We start from the raw sequence: 20,333 nt of genomic DNA, 5'->3' as shown, positions 1-20,333 counted from the left end.
ATTTGGGCTCAGGTGGGTCACCGAGCTCTCTGAGATGTGACATGAGCTATGAGCCGTTATCGCAGGAAAACACTAACACCCACAACCGCACGCAGGGGTTCCACACCACCGGCCCGCCTGGGCCCCAGTGAGACCCCCCCACAGGCCCCACTTCCTGGAGCGCAGGACCCCCGGGGGGGAGAGGGGATGGCTGAGGCCCGCGTGGGGCTCCTGCTGCAGGGGGACAGGCAGAGGGAGCAACAGGGGTGGGCAGGACACCTGCCGCACCCTGGGTTCAAGTCCAGCTCCACCACCACTAAGCCGTGAGGCCAGGCAAGTTATTTATCTGCAGCTTCCACGCCTGTAAAATGGGGATAAAATAGCTCCTAACACGCTGGGCTGCAGCTCCTAACCGACCGGGTACCAGCACCGGGAGCAGCTTGTGAGCTCTTTTATCCCCGAGGAGGCCGCCCAGGTGCGTGTTATAGCTCCACGGAGGCCACCGAGGTGCCTGATGTGTCCCCACGCAGCCCTTCCCCCAGGTGCCTGATGCATCCCCATGGAGCCCCCGCCCAGGTGCCTGATCCACCCTCAGGTCTCTGCCATCTCCTCACAGACATCCTCCCCTCCCGTCCACCCTCTCTGAGAAGGAGAGCGTGCTTGGGGACCAGCTGGCCCTGCACCGCCTCTTTTTCCAAAGCCCTGAAACACAGACAGCGGGACTGCTGGTCACTCTCTGCTCTGAGAACCTCCTCGGGGCCCCTCCCACCTCCCCCGAGCGCCCGCTTCCCGCGGCGTGGGGACACCCCCCTACTCTAAATGACTGTTTATCTACCAGGTACCTTCCGAGTGCCAGGGGCTGAGGGTACAGAGAGCAAAGAACCTCCCGGACCTGAGATGTAGGGGGACAGAGAGACACTAGGTGAACCCCACCATGAAGGAAACTAGAGTAGCGCTTGGTGGGGAGGGGCAGGAACGTGGGCAGGGCCACCTGCAGGGGGCGAAACTGAGCAGGTCCTGTGCCCTGCACAGACGGTGTGCTTGAGAAATTAGGAGTTTCTCCAAACATAGACTTCACCGCGTCCAGGAATAAATCCCCAGGTTTGGGTGAGGGGTAGAGGGCCTGTAAGGACATCTCAACTTCCAGAAGATTCTTTAAAAACAAGCTGAATGGAAATGTAAAATGGTGCAGACATTCTGGAAAACAGCCCAGCAGTTCCTCAGTTAAACCTAGAGGCCCCGCCTGACCCAGCAATTCCACTCCTCGGTTTATACCCCAAAATGCAAAGAACGAAGTGAAAACACACGTCCATACACAAACCTGTACACGAATGTTCACAGCAAAAGGGGGGAACAAAAGGGGGAAACAAGCCAAAGGTCCATCAATGGATGATGGATAAACCAAATATGGTCCATCCGTAGGCTGGAACATTATTGTCTTAATATTCACATGGCACATAGTCAAGCTACAACATGGATGAACCTTGAAAACGTTACAGGGAGTGAAAGAAGCCAGACAGTGCAGGATTCCGTCTGCATGAAATGTCCACGACGGACAGATCCATAAGACAGAAACCAGATTCGCGGCTGCCAGGGGCTGGGGGAGGGGGGATGACGGGGAAGGGGGGGTGACGGGGGAGGGGGATGACGGGAGAGGGGGATGACGGGGGAGGGGGGATGACGGGGGAGGGGGGATGACGGGGGAGGGGGATGACGAGGGAGAGGGATGACGGGGGAGGGGGGATGACGGGGGGAGGGGGATGACGGGGGGAGGGGGATGACGGGGGAGGGGGGATGACGGGGGAGGGGGATGACGGGGGAGGGGGGATGACGGGAGGGGGGTGACGGGGGAGGGGATGACGGGGGAGGGGGGATGACGGGGGAGGGGGATGACGGGGGGAGGGGGATGACGAGGGAGAGGGATGACGGGGGAGGGGGATGACGAGGGAGAGGGATGACGGGGGAGGGGGGATGACGGGGGAGGGGGGATGACGGGGGAGGGGGATGACGGGAGAGGGGGATGACGAGGGAGGGGGGATGACGGGGGAGGGGGATGACGAGGGAGAGGGATGACGGGGGAGGGGGGATGACGGGGGAGGGGGGATGACGGGGGAGGGGGGTGACGGGGGAGGGGGATGACGGGGGGAGGGGGATGACGGGGGAGGGGGGATGACGGGGGAGGGGGGGTGACGGGGGAGGGGGGGTGACGGGGGAGGGGGATGACGGGAGAGGGGGGATGACGGGAGAGGGGGGATGACGGGGGGAGGGGGATGACGGGGGAGGGGGGATGACGGGGGGAGGGGGATGACGGGGGGAGGGGGGTGACGGGGGAGGGGGGTGACGGGGGAGGGGGGATGACGGGGGAGGGGGGATGACGGGGGAGGGGGGATGACAGGGGAGGGGGGTGACGGGGGAGGGGATGACGGGGCTTCTTTTTGAGGTGATGAAAATGTTCTAAAATTGACTGGTGATGGCGCACAGCTCTGTGAATAAACTAGAAATCACGGAATTGTATGCTTTAAATGGGTGAATTGTATGGCGTGTGAACTGCATCTCAAACTATTGAAAGTAGAGCCTCGGCTTAGTGGAGCCCCTGGGGGTGAGGCGGGCCCACCCTTCCTTTGCCCTGGGGGGGGGGTCTGGGGGTCTCTGCCCACTCCTGACTGACATCACAGCTACCCTGACCACCCCAGTGGGGACACCTCCACTTCCTGTGAAGGCCAGAAACAATCCCCCTGATTACTGGGCTCCATGGGGACCCCACAGATGAGGACTTCCCAGAAAGCCTGCTCTGCAGCCAGGGGGCACCGCACAGCTGGGGAGTGCTTCCAAGCTGTGCCCTGAACCTCCACAGGGCACCCCCAAGTCCACCCACAGGCCCCAGTGGCCCAGGGGGTGGAGAAGGCTCCCGTCAGGACTCCACCCAGGACACGGAGGAGGAGACTCTGATTTCAGACGTGACATTTGCTCCCAAAGGGCGGGGCCGGTGCAGGGGCCCCCCAACCTGGGGTCTGCGGACTCCCAGGGGTAGAAACAGACTTGGGGATCATGAGGGAAGAAATTACATCCTTATATTCACCAGCCTCCACCTGGGATTGAGGCAGGCAGCAAACCACGGCGGCGTTCGCCAAACCCGTGACCCTGTCACCCATGGAAACAGCACGTCCAGTGAGGGTGGCTGCAAACGCCCTGGGACAGCGTTACACCCAGGCCTGCCGGCCCCAGAGCTGAGGATGAAGCTCACGCCCACCCTGCCGGATGCCAGAGCGGTCAGCCGAGGGGTGGACCAGGCCCAGGACACACCGTGCCAGGGCCCCACGCTGCCCCTGCGGCCCCCACGGACGCAGCTCCAAGCTGTGCTGGGCCCAGGGGGGGACAGCTGGCCCCGCACCCCGCCGCCCCAGGGTAAGGAGGGACATCGCGGGCTCCACAGGCGTCTCTGGAGAGAGCGGCTCTGAGAAGGGATCCGGAGCGCAGAGGGAGGAGCCCTGCACCACCCAGGAGGACTCAATGTTCAGGGGGCCTGAGGCGGGACAGGCCTCGGGCCAAACCGTGTACCCCAGCCCCACCCCGACTCCTGGTCAGCCCCAGGGCTGCAGCTGGGTTGGGCATCTCCAGGCGGGCTCTGAGAGAGGGTGGGGACCCTGACTCTCTCTGGGTGCCCCCAGCAAGCCCTCACCTGGCTCCTTCAGGTCCCAGCACCCCGTGCCTCAGGGAACCTGGCCAGACTGCACCCCGATCGCTCCCGCCTAAGGCCCACGCTCCTTCTAGGCCCTGCACGGTCCCCGGCCACACAGGCAGGAGGGCCTGCGGCCATGGCAGACAGGCCCCTGAGGTTGGGTTTTCCAGAAACTTCCCTCAGCCATCGCCCAGGGTCCTCGAGGCACGGCGGCCAGAACGGCGGCTCTGAGGGCAGAAGGCGGCTGGGAGAGGCGGTCCGATGCTGTCAAGACCTGAGGGGCTCCCATCCCTCCCCCAGAGGCCCCCGGACACCTGGGCACTGGCCTGACTCCCGGCCAGCCAGGCTATGCTGTCCTTCCGTTGGACGTAAACAGGACCTCAGACGAGGCTGCTCTGACCACCACGGAGTGACACAGGTCACCCGGCCACCCACACAGCGCCAAACCCTCAAGGAGGCCAAGGCACCCTTCATCATTTCAGCTCCATCCTCGCCTCCCTCCGGAGATGAGTCAGACCCCCATCAGAGGACTGTCCCCCTTTCCGACAGCACCCACTCCAGGGTGAACCCCCTTCCTCAGACCCTCCCCAAACGGCCCACCCAAAGCCCACTCCCACAGCAGGCTCTTTCTAACACCCTCTCGCTCCAGGGCTCCCCATTGTTCCAAGCAAGTGCTCCTGGGGGGCTGGCCTCTACGCCCTGAGGGAGTTCTGGGCGTTTCCACAGGAACTCCTCCCTGCTGGCCACTGTGGCTGGGCGGGGAGGCTTGGAGGCACAGGTCTGCCTTCCCCAGGGCGGGGGCGGGTGCTGAGGGAACTCAGAAGCCCCCAGGCTGACCGTGCAGCCCGACTGGCTCCGGCTCAGAATCAGCCCTGACAGCCCTCCCGCGGCTTGCTGGGCAGTGGGCTTGGGCCTGGGCCGCTCCTGCAGGACGGCGCAGGGGGCGTCTCCAAGCAGATGGAGAGCTGTCCCCAGGCGGGGGGTCCTGCTCCATGGGCAGCTGAGGCAGACCCGCATTTTCATCTCAGGACTTTGGCCAAACTGAGAGCAGCTCAAGTGGGATCAAGCCCTGGGCTGCCGATTGGTTGTGCAGCAGTGCTGGGCATCACCTAGAGACCCCCGTGCCCTGGGGACCCAGATCTACTTAGCGCCCCTCAGTGTCCCGAGACGGGGGCACACGGCTGCCCACTGAGGCAGGGATTCCTGCCTGGGGCACAGCAACAGCCGGGGTGGCCCTGCTCTGGGTGGCTTTGGGCTGCTCTGGGCTAGAGGACAGCCATCCTCAGGGGCTGCTGCTGGGACTTTATGGGAAGGTACGTGGAAGGGGCTGGGCTCTGGGCTTAGAAACAAGGGGCGAAGTGAGAAATAACACACGTGTGCCCCTGACAGCCGGAAGGGCTCATTCTCCCTCCCCTCCCCTCCATAACCCACCCCCAACTCTGTCTCTTCCTCCCCAGCCCTGCCTCTCCCCGTCCCTGTCTCTGTCTCTCTCCCTCCACTGGCTCTGTCTCTGTCTCTGTCTCTATCCCCTGCCCCCTTCCCTCCCTCTCCGTCTCTCCACTAACACTCCTGTCCTTTCCTCCTCCTGCCTGGCCTCGAGCTAGCAGGACACTCTGCGCCTGTCGATTCACGGTCACTGTCAACATGGCAGCCTGGATCCAGCCCCGAGAAAACCCGGACTTCTGCTATATTTCTGCCGCATTCTCTCTGGGACCCACGATTAATTTCTTCCACATTGAGCCCTGCACCGTGGACACAGGTGCCGTCCGGGCAGCGTGGCACACCAGGGCCCAGGGAGACTCCGGCCCAGCTGTTGCCTGGGACCTCGGTCCCCGGTGGGTTACCTCCTGGCTCTTGTTTCTCCTGACAATCAGGTTGGTTCTGTGCAGACCCAAAGGGTCAGGCCGTGGCCCCACGGCCGTGCTTCCGGGGCGGCCCTGTTCCCTCTGCCTCTGCGTGCTTAAAAATGCTCCTCCTGGTGTGCCTCGGACACCCGCCTCACTCCTGCCATCCTCGGGTCTCTGCGGGAAAGTCGCTCCCCTAGAAGGCTTTCCCGGATGCCCCAGACACCCGCCAGCGCCCCTGTTAGCATGCGCCCAGCTTCCTCCATCCCGGCAGTGTTAAATGTAAAGGATTCACTGACACGGTGCCCAGCCTGTGCAAACGGACACACCGCCCTGGGGCTCTTGGTTCCCCGCTCTCCCTGGGGCCAGCTCATTGCCCGGCACAGTCCGTGCTCAATAAACACCTGTGTGGGTCCCAGCTTCCCTGCACATACCACTGCTGTTCTCTCGCTGCTGGTAAAACAGACCCTAAATGCAGCCCATCAAAGCCACCTCGCTGAGAACTGGACAGGACCACCTGGCCGCTTAGCCGGTGGGCTGAGGTCCCGACGTTTACTGAGCCCCTGTCTGGCACCGTGCTAGGGACTCTGGGGGCAAGAGGAAGGCACCCACGATTTATTTCAAGGAATCCACCATCCAATGGGGGGGCAGCATGCCAACGGGCACCCTGGGGGTGGCTAGGACTCAGGCGCTGCACTTTAAGTCACCGTGGTTATCTACAATACACAGAAAAGCTTTAGAACTCAACAGTAAGAGGGCGAGAAACACAATCTTGAAGTGGGCAAGGACCTGAACTGACATTTCTCCAGAAGCACACGAATGGCCAAGAAGCGCGTGAAAAGATCCTCGATATCACTGGTTATTCGGGAAACGCAAATTGAAACCGCAGTGAGATACTACTTCACACCCACCAGGATGGCTACGATCAAAAAGGCAGATAATAACAGGTGTGGAGAGGATGTGGAAAAACTGGAGCCCTCACACCCTGCTGATGGGAACGTAAAACGGTGCAGCCGCTCTGGAAAAGAGGGCGGCAGCTCCTCAAAAGGTGAGACACAAGAGTCACAAGATGACCTGGCAATTCCACTTGCGGGTATTCACCCAAGAGGATGGAAAACATATTTCCACACGAAACCGCGTCCACGAATGTTCACAGCAGCACTATTCACGAGCCAAAAGGTGGAACCACCCCAAATGTCCATCAGTGAATGGATGGATAAACAAGCTGAGCTCTATCCACACAGTGGAGTGTTATCAGTCTTAAAAACGAATGAAGTTCTGATACATGGGACGTGGATGAACCTTGAAGACACCGCATAAAAGAAGCCGGACACAGAAGCCCACATAGTGTAGGATTTCATCTGTTTGACATGTCCAGAACAGGCAAATCCAGAGACAGAGAGCAGGTTAGGGGTTGTCAAGGGCGGGTGGGGGCGGGGGTGGGGGCGGGGGCGGCAAGGCTGAGTGACTGCTTCACGCATAACGAGGTTTCTCTTGTGGGTGACAAAAAAGAAAGTTCTAAAATGAGGGTGTGGTGATAGCCGCACAGCCTGTGAACTTCGAAAAGCGGTGAATTGTACACTTTAAAAGGACGGCTTTTATGTAAATTACGTCTCAGTGAAACAATACCATTTGTCTTCTCTCAGGGTGCAGGCTTGATACCACCTCTAGGATGTAACAAGGATAGGAGGGGACAACGGGGAGTGTAGAAGCGGGACTATCAGCCATCACTGGTGTCTGTAGATGGTTTACAACAGTAATACTAGCTTATTTATGGAGCATCTGTGCATACCAGGCGCCAGCTCAGAAATCCCTGCCTGGGCTCGCATACAACATTCAGGACGCCCCACGCAGGCTCGTAACCAAGGATCTGGGGTCTGAACTCAGCCCTGTGCTGTGTGATTCTGTGGCTTCCAGAACCCAAATCTCCCACGTGACTTTGACAAGTCACTCTATCCCCTGGCCTTGGTTTCCTCGTCTGTAAAATGGGCATAGTAACTGTGTGGGCCTGGCCTCACGGGGTGTGGGGCAATCAGATTTCCTAACGGACAAAAATGGTGGCCACGTGGCCGGGACAAGTGAGGACTGGGTCCCCATCCCGTCTCTGCTCCTGCTGACCCATCCCCACCCCCGGGCCTGTCTCTACCCTCCTCCCTTCCCTGTCCCCCTCCTCAGCCGATTTTGAGCCCTGGGGCCCCTCCAGGGACAACCTCTCTCCTGCCTTTTGCTACCAACTCCCAGAGTATGATACCCCACTGAGATCCGGACTCACAACCTCCACCACAGCCTCACCATCCTCACCTGGCTCCACACCCACCCCTCCCCCAGGGGCCCCTGTGTCCCCGGTGCCTGGGTGCTGACCGTCCCGGACTCTGCCCGCCTGCTCTGCTCACCTCTGAGCTCTCAGGGTTCTGGTTCTCCCCAGCCCACTGTCACCACCTGGAGCCAGGCCATCATCCCTTCCCCCCTAGACACCTGCACCGCCTCCCAGGGTCCCCCAGCTTCCTCTCTGGCCCCCCTCTCCTTCCCCACCTGGCAGCCAGAGTCATTATCCAAACACAACCGTACAACTGCCACACGGCCCAGCAAACGTACTCCTGGGCATTTATCCCAGAGAAATGAAGACTCAGGTTCACACAGAGCCTCTACGTCAAAGTTAGCAGCGGCGGGTATTCCCAACTGCCCCACGCGGGAACTATCCCAGACGCCCCGGACGGTGACGGGGCAGCGCCCCATCCGCTCTGCGGGGCACGGTGAGCAGTAAAAGAAACCGACCGTCGACGGGAACAAGGGCCTGGACGGGCTCCAGAGAAGCAACGGCAAGCGGCAAAGGTGCTCCCAGAGGCTACATTTGTAGAACACCGTTGAAATGAGAAATGGAGCGCAGATCAGTGGTTGCCGGAGGCTGAGGAGACACGGGGGTGAGGGGGGAGTGGGTGTGGCCATAAAAGGAGGACCGCGGGTCCCTGTGGCGATGGGATATTCTGCATCGGACGGCATCAACGTTGGCATTTGGGCTATAACACTGTACTAGAGTTTTGCAAGATGTTACCCTTGGGGCGGACATGGTGGAGGGCTCGGGGATGTCCCTGTATTATTCTTACAACTGGACGTGAATCTACAATTATCTGGAAACAAAACGTTTAATTACAAAAGGACAAACATCAGATCGCGTTGCTGTCCTGCTTAAACCTTTCAGAGCCCTTCCTGGCCTCTGGACAAAATCTAACGTCCTTCCCATGGCCCGGAAGCTGTGCTCAGACCCCTTACCCTCTGCCCTCACTCTGCTGCAGCCCACGCGTCTGCCTCTGGGCCTTTGCACGTGTTGTTCTCCCCACCTGTTCGTTCTCCCACTCTCCACACGACTGCCCCTTCACATCCTCAGCTCTCTGCTGGTGTGTCATTCATGCATCGTCCAACCATGGTCCCCCGAGCTTCCCCCTGCCGCAGGTGCTGCGGCCGTACCGGGGGCCGCAGTCAGGAACCTGACAGACGGGCCTCTGCCCTCTAGATCGTGGAGGCCACGGGAGCCAGCGCACAGGCGTGTGTGCACACGGAGCGCCCAGAGGGGACAGCAGAGGGGCGCCACACACCGTCCTCACCGAAGTCGACTTCAACCACTGCGGCTACGTCTCTGAACTCAGCAGTAAGCAACCCAATGGCCAGGGGTGGGGCTGTGAAAAGGCCATGCACACAGGTTGGCTGCACGGCCCACAGCCCCTTGGCTTGGCTCCTACAACCAGCCTCCGACAAAGCCTGCCCGGGTTTGTGACACCAGCCTACCAGGTAACATCCCGCCTCATACTCCTGGGAGGGGTCCCCTGGCCACCCTTGGTTCCTGAAACCCTCCCCCATTGACCTGCCCACAGTGTGGCTGCCACCCACCCCCACCTGGAAATGCCTCCCCTCCTCCCATCTGCCGTCCTCAGCCCTGATGCAGAGGCTGGCTCGCGGGGTGGGAGGGACAGGTGCTTCTCAAGGCGTGGTCCCTGGGACTGCCTGTGTCAGATGGCCCCACTGCAGGCCCCTGGGCTCTCCCCTGGGAGCCTGTCCAGGTGGCCGGGGTTAGGCGATCAGCCCAGAGACTGCAAGGTCAGCCCTGTTTCAGCATTTCCCGTCTCCACTGCCTGCCTGAGCCTCAGCTCCCCACCTGTAAAACGGGGGAGTCATGCTTCTCTCACAGGGAGACACACGAAAGAAGCCTGCGCAGCTCCCCAGCTCAAGGCCAGACACTCACCAGGCCTGAGAGTAACAGCAGTGAGCTGGGGGGAGTGGGATGGGAGGACGGTCAGAGCATCAGATGCTGGCTGCAAGGGCGGACCCAGGAGTCCTCCAGGAGAAGCTACCGAGCACCCTCACAGGAGAGGAGGGACAGGGAGAGGCCCACTGCCCGTTCCAGGCCTCCGCCTTGGACTCCGCAGGCCCTGCTCCCACTTCCCACTGGCTGTGGGATCTCGGCCCATTTGGACATCCGTGGAGGATGGAAGGGCTCTTATCCAGGGTCCATGGAGAAGTCTCAGGGAATCTTCGACCCCCAGAGGTACCCGGAAAACATCGCATGAGTACAGGTGCTTGCCTGCCACCTGGGAGAGGACCACAGCTTCCAAATGCTCTCAGAGGGGTCTGGGAGACCCCACAAGTTTATGCATGGCTGGGCAAAGGCCCAGCAAAGGCTCAGGTTCAGAAGACTGTGTCATCCTTCCCTTTCTCTGCTTCACTGTTAGACCTTGGACTCCTCTGGGCCTCAGCTTCCTCAACAGTAAGGTATGGGGTGGGGTTGGGGGTGGGCGCTGAAATGATTGCTCCATTGGGAAATGCCATCGCTAGGTGCCACGGGCGGCTCTGGGCCAGCCGAGGCCCACTGCCCCCGGCTGTGTGACCTCGTCAAGCCACGGAACCCGCCACGCTTCACTTTCTCATCATCCCTTAAATGACAGCACATGCTTTACCCTAAAGCACTGCTTTAAGGACTAAAAGAAGTAACATCTATGGTAAGTGCACAGCCCAGTATTTGGGACAAAGTGGATGTTAAAAACAGTGATTATCCTTCTTCCAAAGGAATCTCCTGGCTTTAGGATTCTAGTTAACATGTATGCACCTCGGAGCACGTTCAAACCGAAGCCTGTAGGGCATTGTAGTGGGTTGAAGAGTGTCCCCCAAAAGATATGTCCATGTCCTAAACCCTGGTACCTGGGAATGTGCCCTTATTTAGAAAAAGGGTCTCTGCAGATTCAATGAACTTAAAGTTCTTGAGATGAGATCACGCTGGAATTTTGGCTGGGCCTGAAATCCAATGAGAGGCATCCTTACAAGAAACAAAGGGGAGGGACTTCCCTGGTGGCGCAGTGGGTAAGTCTCCGTGCTCCCAATGCAGGGGGCCCGGGTTCGATCCCCGGTCAGGGAACTAAATCCCACACGCGTGCCACAACTAGGAGTTCGCATGCCACAACTGAGGAGCCCACGTGCCACAACTAGGGAGCTGGCGAGCTGCAACTAAGGAGCCCTGGAGCTGCAACTAAGGAGCCCACCTGCCACAACTAAGACGTAGTGCAACCAAATAGATACTAAAAAAAGAAACAAAGTGGAGACACAGACACAGAGGAGGAAGCCACTGCTGACAGAGCAGAAACGTAACAGCACTTACATGTGGTGCTTGGGAACGCTACAGTCTCTTTCATTTTCATGAGCCACTTGGCCCAGAGTTTTAAAAAACTCTGTCCAGAGCAGCGACTCTCAGCCCTGCCTGCTTTTATCCCATACCCAAGCCAGATGCCACCGTCCAAGATCCTGGCTGGAGCAGTGCTGGGTGGAACCCAGACGGGTGCCTCCCTGGAACTGTCCCAGTGGTTCCGACATGTGGCTGAGGCTGCTCTGGGCAAGAGGCCGTCAACCTGAGACACATGTCAGAATCACCTGGACACTCTGAAAAAGAATCTCAGCACTCAGGCCACACCCAGACCACCTTGTCAGCATGTGTGGGTGGGGCCCAGGCACTAGCATTTCCCAAAGGACCCAAGATGACTCCGTGAGCAGCCAAGATTGGGACAAGTGTGCTAAAACGGAGCCGCCCACATGAGAACCACCCGGGCGTCCTGCAAGCATGTGGATTCTAACCCTGCAGGTCTGCAGGTGCCTGAGATTCTGCATTTCTAACAGTCTCCAGGGATAATTATCCTTGGTGGTCCCACTGTGCAGCCAGGGTTAAGCGGCGCCGCCCAGCACTGTGGTTCTAAAGGTGGGGTCCTCGGACCAGCAGCAGCAGCATCGACTGAAACTTGTAAGAAATGTAAATTCTTGGGCGACACCTCAGACCCAGAAATTCAGCAGGGGGCCAGCAATGAACTCTCACACACACTCACGTGTGGGACGCACTGGCCCGAGTAACAGACAGTGGCAGGACAGCACCAGCAGTGGAGACTGCCCCTCGATTCGTTCAGAGGTCTCCAAAAGCACCAGGGAGCCCTCCCTGCATTCCAATCAACACCTCTGACATTCCCGCGAAGGTGGGAGATGGAAATGGAAGAAACTGTTATGACTCCGTCGCAGAGATGAGAAAACCGAGGCCGAGAAGAAGCCTCCTTCAAAGTCAGCAACTTCAGCCCTGGGGTACCAGCCACTCTGCCCGCCGTCACTCAGACACAGCTCAGGGGCCCCTCCAGGGACGCCTCTGCTGCTCACTCAAGGACACACACGTCTCTCCCTCCCCTTCTCAGAACTCTCACCTGTGGTCCTTCCATTTGGGATGCCCAAAGTCTGGCATAAGAAACCCGTAATTATTTTACATAGTTTAGTTTTGCATACAGGCTACGTATTCTTCTTGGTAAAAGTCATGTCCTCCTGTTTCTTGTGTTTTATTTTATTTTTATTTTTTTTGCGGTACACGGGCCTCTCACTGTTGTGGCCTCTCCCGTTGTGGAGCACAGGCTCCGGACGCGCAGGCTCAGCGGCCGTGGCTCACGGGCCCAGCCGCTCCGTGGCACGTGGGATCTTCCCGGACCGGGGCACGAACCCGCGTCCCCTGCCTCGGCAGGCGGACTCTCAACCGCTGCGCCACCAGGGAAGCCCCTAGACTGCATTTCTGTCTCCTACCCCCACCAAACCATACGTTGAAATCCTAACTCTCAAAGTGACGGAGTTAGGAGGTACAGGCTTTGGGAGGTGATTAGGTCATGAGGGTGGAGCCCTCGTGATGGGATCAGTGCCTTTATGAAAGAGACCCCACAGAGCTCCTTTGTCCCTCCCCTCAGGTAAGGACACAGAGAAGGTGGCAGTCTGCAACCCAGAAGGCCCTCACCAAACACCAAATCTGCCAGGGCCTTGATCTGGGACTTCTCAGCCTCCAGAACTGTGAGAAATGAATGTTGTTGTTTCAAACCCCCCAACCCCTGCCCCGTCCATGGTATTCCGTTACAGCAGCCCAAATGAACTAAGACACAGAGTCAGGCTCAGCAAAGACTGCCAGGTGGATTCATCAAAAGTGGACCTGAGCTTTTCAGTCTTTATGGCTTGAACACTGTAGGAACTAGTAAATGCTTCTCAATGAATGAATGAATCAAACTGAGGAAAAGGGATCTTCAGAAAGTGTGCAGATGAAAGGGTACTTATTTTTCTGCTCGTCTTTCCTAGCACTTTACAACGAAAGCTGCTCATTAGACAGTGCTCCAAAAATGTCTTCTGGGGCTTCCCTGGTGGCGCAGTGGTTGAGAGTCCACCTGCCGATGCAGGGGACGCGGGTTCGTGCCCCGGTCCGGGAAGATCCCACGTGCCGCGGAGCGGCTGGGCCCGTGAGCCACGGCCGCTGAGCCTGCGCGTCCGGAGCCTGTGCTCCGCAACGGGAGAGGCCACAACAGTGAGAGGCCCGCGTACGGCAAAAAAAAAAAAAAAAAGTCTTCTGGCCATGAATGCCTTGCAGCATTAGGACATTATCTCTATTATGCGCTCTATTCAACACCATCCACCTGACTCACGTAAGGCAATGTCAGTCTCTATAAGCAACCAGAGCTGATAACAAAACAAAACCGACAAGGGAATTATAATGGCAATGCTTTAAAGAGCTTTAAAATTCCCCTTTAACTGTCTACATCCAGTTCTAAGTTCTTGCAACGACATGGATGTGTGAAATGACGACAGTGGGCGAAATCACGAAACACTACTACATTTGCACAGTTGATCCATTCCACAAGTATTTATTGAGTGACCACTGTCTGTTGGCACTACTTTAGTTACTGGACATTCAACAGCGACCGGCACAGACACACAGCCCTTCCTGCATGACTCTTACACTCCACACCAGCGCTGTCCAACAGGACTTTGTGTGATGACAGAAATGTTCTGTCTCCGCACTGTCCAGGGTGGTGGTCACGAGTCACAGGTGGCACTTGAGCGCTTGCAATGTGGCTTAGTGTGACGGAAGCGCCGAGTCTCTAAACTTCATTTCATTGTAATTAATTTAAATTCAAATTCAAATAGCCACATACAGATTGGGCAGGGTTGGTGTAGATGACTAATCCGTTGATGCCCGTTTAAAGAGAACAGAAGCAAAACAGTCTTTCATTCGCTGCTACAGACAAAATCGTTCCTTTGCTGCCTTTGGTGTGCCCTTTTTTTTTTTTTTTGCCACACTGCGTGGCATGCGGGATCTTAGTACTCTGACCAGGCGTCGAACCCATGCCCCCTGCAGTGGAAGCACAAAGTCTTACCCACTGGACAGCCAGGGATGTCCCTGGTGTGCACTTATAACCCCTGTACACCCACAGGAACTGAGCACACACAACCCAAGGCAGAAATAAACCTCAGGTTTTATTTCCAGGAGTCCTAATAAAGGATCCCACCCCAAAGCTGCCTCCCCTAGCTGGGAAATGCTCTCTTGGTTCACCAGGAGACATCTAGAAGGCACTCAACTTTTTCAGAAATGACTGAAAGGATTGGGGTGAAAAACAAACACCCCCAGTAGTGGTGTTTCATGGATCACAGAACCCACACACTGAAAGAGCGGGAGCAGGAAGACTTCTGGTGGCCAAGCGTGGAGGGGTCAGGGCCGGTACTGGCGGGAGGAACTAGAGCAAGGCGGGCTCCCTGGCAGCCCAGGCAGTTTGCGGGGGGTGCTCTCCAAGGTGCTGAAGGGACAGCTCCTCTCCGGAATGATCGGAGAGCCGGTCCCTTCCTCCAGTCCACAGAGCTTGTTCGGCGGGGCCAGGACCCCTAGCAGTGCCACCTTCATTGACCACGTGACCTTTCACAAGCCAGGAAACTACAAGTTGGGGAGTGGCTAATCCAAGACGGGATGGACCACGGCGGAAAATTCAAGCAAACATAATCCTCTCTTCCAGGGCTCACAAATCTAATCTCTTGCTGACATTTAAGGACCTAAGGAATGTTTTATACAGAATTATCAGCTCATGCTTGATAGCTAGCTGTCTTTCGAGCTGTGGAGGCCTGGCAGAAGGTGAGGAAGAAACAGTCTTGAAGAGAAAGGGCAGACGCTCCTGGCCCACCCCCTACTGCCACCATCACCATTTTCCCCCAGGGGCGTCCTCTCTCCACGGCATCCTCAGGGAAGATGGGCGCCCGGCCCCCTCTCCCCGGGTTTGCTGCGCGAACTGTTAGCGTCAGCGAGGGCTACGCACTAGCCAGCCGGCGGAGGGCTATCTTCGAGGGTGCTGATACTTAGCTCCTCGCCAGCCCAGTTAGGCTTCCTAATATAAAGCTCGTTACATCGCCCCGGGGCGGTGCTGGATGTGGGGAGTTTTCAGCTACACTCCTTTCTCAGCTATTATTGGCAACAAAGAACTAGTTATTTGCTTTCCCCTCTCCTTTCACCTCATGGAGACTTTTCCCTCCCCAAAGGGGCTGAAAGGCTCTCCGAGGAGATGCTTTTATCTCCAATTGCCTTTTGTTTCTGAAATGAGTTCCTATTGGCATAATACCCGTGTCTATGGACCTGCTTCCTCCTAAACTGAGCATTTGGATTAAAAAAAAAAAAAACAGTTTACTTTTCACATATTCCTGGCCAAGCACCGAAAACACGACCAGTGGTCACTGACTTTGGATGAGGGTTCTTCCCTCTTCAAGGGGGCATTAACTGCCTAAATATGTATTTAAAGTGGAAACAAAGCCGCAAGTCATCTGGATCTGAGCCCTGCTCCGCGGCTGGCACCCTCCCTTTACAGGGAGAGCTGCTTCTCAGGAGCCGGAGCTGGGAGGGATCTGGAGTACCTGGCAATCGAACAAAGCTGGAGGATGCACATGGCTGTGTTTTGGAAGACAGGGTGGAAACCATCTCTGGGTGACAGGTGTACTGCGTGTGCGCGCAGGCACCGGGGAATCTGAATTTTGACTGTGGGCGTGTGTGATTCGTGTGTGGGCTGAGGGATCTGGGCCGGTGAACGGAATCTGTAACTGAGGGGGAGCGGCCGGGTGTATGCAATGACTCATATCTTTCGGGCTGTGGGAGGGTTTTATTTGTGGGGGGGGGGGTAACTTTTGGTCCGTGGGATCCTGTGTGCATGGCACCCAGCAGGAAATAGTTACCTGTACCGCAAAGCAGGGGTCCAGCGAGCAGAGAAGAGGGCCTGGGTGTGGTGTCTGCCCACGTACATCTGCCTACAACTCCTCTGCTGTACCCAGAGGAGAGCGGGTATGGAGGAAGAGGAAGGAACAAGGAGGTAGCTTTGCATGAGGGAGTTTAGAGACAGGTGTTCCACACAGGAGCACGGGATCTGGAACCACTGCCCCGAGCGTGAGTCCTGGTGCCGCCCAGCGTTCACCAGCCGACTCACCTGGCTCCTCTGAGACTCAGCTTCCCAATGTGGGAAACGGGAGGACGGAGAAAACCAAGCCCGGAGAGGTACAGGAATTGAATGCTGTAATTATACATACACTAGCCCCATGCTCGGCACACAGTAAGTGCTGAACATTGCCATTTGTCATCATTTTCATTACCATCATCGTCACGCCTGGCTGTTGGTTCTAATACTGATCATTGTAAGTGACATTCATCGCACACGAGCTGTAGCGATAAAACAGTGTTAAATAATAACGAATGCTGACTCTATTCCTGGCATTGACGTGTGCACCGCCTCAATTAATCTCCACCTACTTTACAGTTATTATCAGCCCTTTGTACAGCTTCAGAAACAGCTCAGAGAAGTTAAGGAACTTGCCCAAGGTCACAGAGCAGAGCAAAGGCACCCCCGGGATTCAAGCCCAACGGATGCCAGCCCCACAGCATGTGCTCTTGCCACCCTGGGCCCTCAGGCCTCGCCGTCAATGCGGGGTCACCTGACAGACAGTGAAGGCCACTCAGCTCACTTTAGTGAGCAATGCGTGCCTTGCGCCCGGGGGAGGAGGAACCTGGAGGAGGGGGAGTTGGCAGAAGTGTCCCCAGCTGAAATGGATTCCATACCAATTCCAGCTAAATGTAGACTACATTTGCCGTTGGTGCATTATTCATGAAAATCACCACTTCCCCAAGTCAGCACTGGGAGCTGGGCTGAAGTTCGGGAGCTCTGCTGATGCCTGCCCAACATTCCCACTCCTTGTGCAAAGGAAAAGTAGGATTGGAGTCAGGACCGTGAACTCATTAAGGCTCTCCTTGCCCTCTCCGAAACACGGCCCACCCCCGCCCACCAGCTGACTTGGGAGCAGGCGAGGAGGCCCACTGTTCTGTTCTGGCAGATTACGACACCCCACGTTGGCTCTGCTCACCCCACGCGCTGCTTGAGGGCAAACATTCTCAACAGTCCCCTCCTTCCTAATGAGGAGCAGGGACCACGTTCCAGAAAAGTGGCCCCAGATGTCTGGGCCTGATTATTCCGGGCCAGAAAGGTCAATTCGACTTTCCATCATGCCCTGTTGCCAACCAAAAGGCAGCGGTCGGCCGGGCACCCTGCATCTGTGTGCCTGCCTCGGCTGGCATACAGGTGGTGTGATGTGAGGAAAGAGGGCCCCACCCTGGACAGATCAGGGGTTCAAACCCTCGACTCTGCCACCAAAGGCTGGGGGTTCTATCCTGTCTCGGGGGCTCCGGGGCCTCCCTGGCTGTCTGTGATAGATATGACCCTTGCCCCTCCAACGTGTGAGACTCAAGCGAGACGGTGCAGACGGAAGTGCTTTAGGGAGTGGACACGGCGTAGCCGGTTGAATGGCGGGTAGAGACCCAAGGATGTCCACCCAACGACGGCAGCACTCCTCACAACAACACATCTGCTCCTACGCTCACGCCCAGCCACAGAATCAGACCCTCCCCTCCCAGCCTTCACAGCGAAATTACCACCCTTCCCTCTGAAATGGAAGCTCCGTGAGGGCACAGCTTTCCGTCTACTGTTTTCCCAGAGCCCCGACCACCTGCTCAGAGTAGGCACTCAGTAGATGTCTGTGGAACAGAGCATAGAATTCTGTGGGCCACTGAAGATTTCCGGGGAAGGTGGGCCGGCTGGGGTGCTGGACCTCACTCTCAGACACTCTGCTGAGCTCCAGAGGGACCGGGGCTCTTCTCCCCCCAGGCTCCAGTCTCTAGGCGCAGGCACAGCTGGGAGCACCTCTGGAGGGACGGATCTGCCTAGCGGCCAGACAGAGCCCCTGGGTGACAACGGTCCCCGGGTTCCCAAAGAGCCCAGCTGGGAGCGCCAAGCTGCTCGGCCGCCCACCTCAGCCACCCACATCTGCGCCTGGGCCTTGCCGTGCCTGCGCGTGCGCGCGCGCGCACACACACACACACACACACACACGCACACACACACACACACACACACGCGCGCGCGCACACACACACACGCGGCCTAGAACCCAGGGAGGGCCGTCTGCTCAGCCTGCCCCAGCGCCCCAGGGTCAGGGAAGCTCTCCAACCCACTCCAGGAAAACAACAACAGCACAGAAGAGGCCGCCTGGGACGGGGCGCCACGGCTTTGACAGGCAAGAGCGTTATATAAGTAACTGCCCCCCACGCCTCCTCCCCTCGGGCGAATAACGAACCCTGCCTCTCGGCTGTATAAGCCAAAGTAATAATTACTCTCCAGCCCTCCGTCACTTGTGGATGTGGCCGCGGAGCAGGTGTTTAACTCGGAGGCAGCGAGCAGGAGACCACACGTACGCTCGTGATTTCTGTACCGAAGCACCCAAGTCCCCGCTGGGCCCCACTGCTTTCCCAGGCATGCATGCCTGAAAAATTACTGGGGAGCCGTGGAGCCGCTTCTGGGGATGCGCTCCTAGGTGGGGGAGGGAGCCTCTGGAGAGCAGGCTCGTTTGGGGTCTGGCTTGCAGAAACAGTAAATGCTCCACGCCTCTCAGACGCCCCGAGGAGTGGACACCGGACCGTCTGGGACGGGGGGGAGGGGGGGACAGCCGCAAAGCTGGCCAGGGCTCCCTGCACAGAAACCATCTTACAGCCGTGGCGGCGGGTGGGCAGGCGGGCAGCGCGCTGGCTTCCAGCCGGGAATGTGGTGGCATCTTAGAATGAAGGCACAGAGCACCCCTAAACTAATGGTGAAAATGATTCAGCCGCTGAAAGGCGAGCTTCCTGGGCTCGCGCTAAACAGATGGGCCTCCCTCCCTCCCTCCCCTCAGCAGCCTGCTCCGGCAGTGCTAGCCCGCGTCCAACCACCTAGAAGTTTATTGCCTTGTTGTGATGGTTTGGGTTTGCAGCCCCCGCCTCTAGCTCTCCCAGCCACTCTCTTTCCATTGGCTTGGGTTGATCAGGACTAAGGGAGGCCCGTCGGCACCGCAGGAAAACAAGCAGCAGAGCTGGGGCCTGACTCCCAGATGCCGACACCCAGGGAGCTTTGCCAACAAGGGGAGGGGGCCCTCTCCCAGCCCCCCTGCGCCCTTGCTGGGTACCGGAGGAGGCCGCGGGCCCAGTCTGGCCTTTCCGGCCTCCTCTTGGACGATGCACTGACACTGCTCAGCTCCGCGGCTCCCGGGCCTGGCACTGCTCCTGGAAAGCCCCCAACACCCTTCAGCTAGCACAGGGGCACTGTCCCCCGCCAGGCAGTGGGGCAACCTGTAGCCAAGGCCGCTGTGGCCTCCAGGGAGCCCCAGGAAATGCCCCAGGTGCCCACGGCCCTCTGGAGGGAAAAGCTGGACTTCCCCAGAGATAAACAGAAGAGGCAAGAGAAGAAGGTCCCTCCTCCGCCAGCCCCCGCGCGCCCAGCGCACCTACCTCCATCGGAGTAGGTCTCGGTGCCGTAGCCGTCCTGCAGCCCGTTGCTCCAGGTCCCTTCGTACTTGGCCCCGTTGCCCGTGCACTCCCGCACCCCGTAGCGCCCCTTAAATCCGTGCGTCCACTCGCCCTTGTACACCCACTTCCCCTTGCTCTCCAGGCCGATGCCGTGGCGCTTGCCCTGCGCCCAAGTGCCCTGGTACGTGTTGCCGCTGGGCCAGGTGTAGACGCCCAGTACCTCGAAGCCGTGGCTCCACGAGCCGGTGTATTCGCCTTGGCCCTTGGGGCCGGTGCAGACGCCATGGCCGTGCGCCTTGCCGTCCTCCCAGCCTCCACAGTAGGACCCTCCATCGTCAAAATTAAACCTACCCCCACTGGACATGCATGTAACTCGGTTTGCAAATCCCGCAAACGGTGAAAAAAAAAAAAAGGCGATCAACAAACCGGAGTCTTGGTTGGCTGGCTGGCTGGTTTTGTTTTGCTTTTTTTTTTTTTTTTAAAGGAAGAATGGAGAAAGCAAAAAACACAGCGAGCAGGTCCCGGTCGGCGGGCGGCCGCGGCGCCGGCTTCGGTGGAATTTAAGTCAATTGGGGGCGATTATTCATTTTCGAGCTGCGCCGCGGAGCCTGACCAGCGTCTCGCGCTCCCGCTGGAGACAGGACCGGAGGGGAGGAGG

General features: G+C 58.2%; 1 protein-coding gene across 1 annotated transcript in view; it reads right to left on the bottom strand.

Annotated features, from left to right (window-relative positions):
* JPH3 (junctophilin 3) overlaps positions 1 to 20,039 on the bottom strand; it is a 79,238-nt gene extending 59,199 nt beyond the window's left edge. Inside the window, exon 1 of the mRNA XM_065899162.1 lies at positions 19,658 to 20,039. Within this exon, the coding sequence (XP_065755234.1) occupies positions 19,658 to 20,039 (382 nt within the window). The remainder of the gene's footprint in view (positions 1 to 19,657) is intronic.
* Positions 20,040 to 20,333: the final 294 nt, after the last annotated feature.

Source organism: Phocoena phocoena, chromosome 20, assembly GCF_963924675.1.
Source record: "Phocoena phocoena chromosome 20, mPhoPho1.1, whole genome shotgun sequence".
In the NCBI taxonomy this organism is placed as follows: Eukaryota; Metazoa; Chordata; class Mammalia; order Artiodactyla; family Phocoenidae; genus Phocoena; species Phocoena phocoena.
This window is presented reverse-complemented; position numbering and strand designations above follow the sequence as displayed.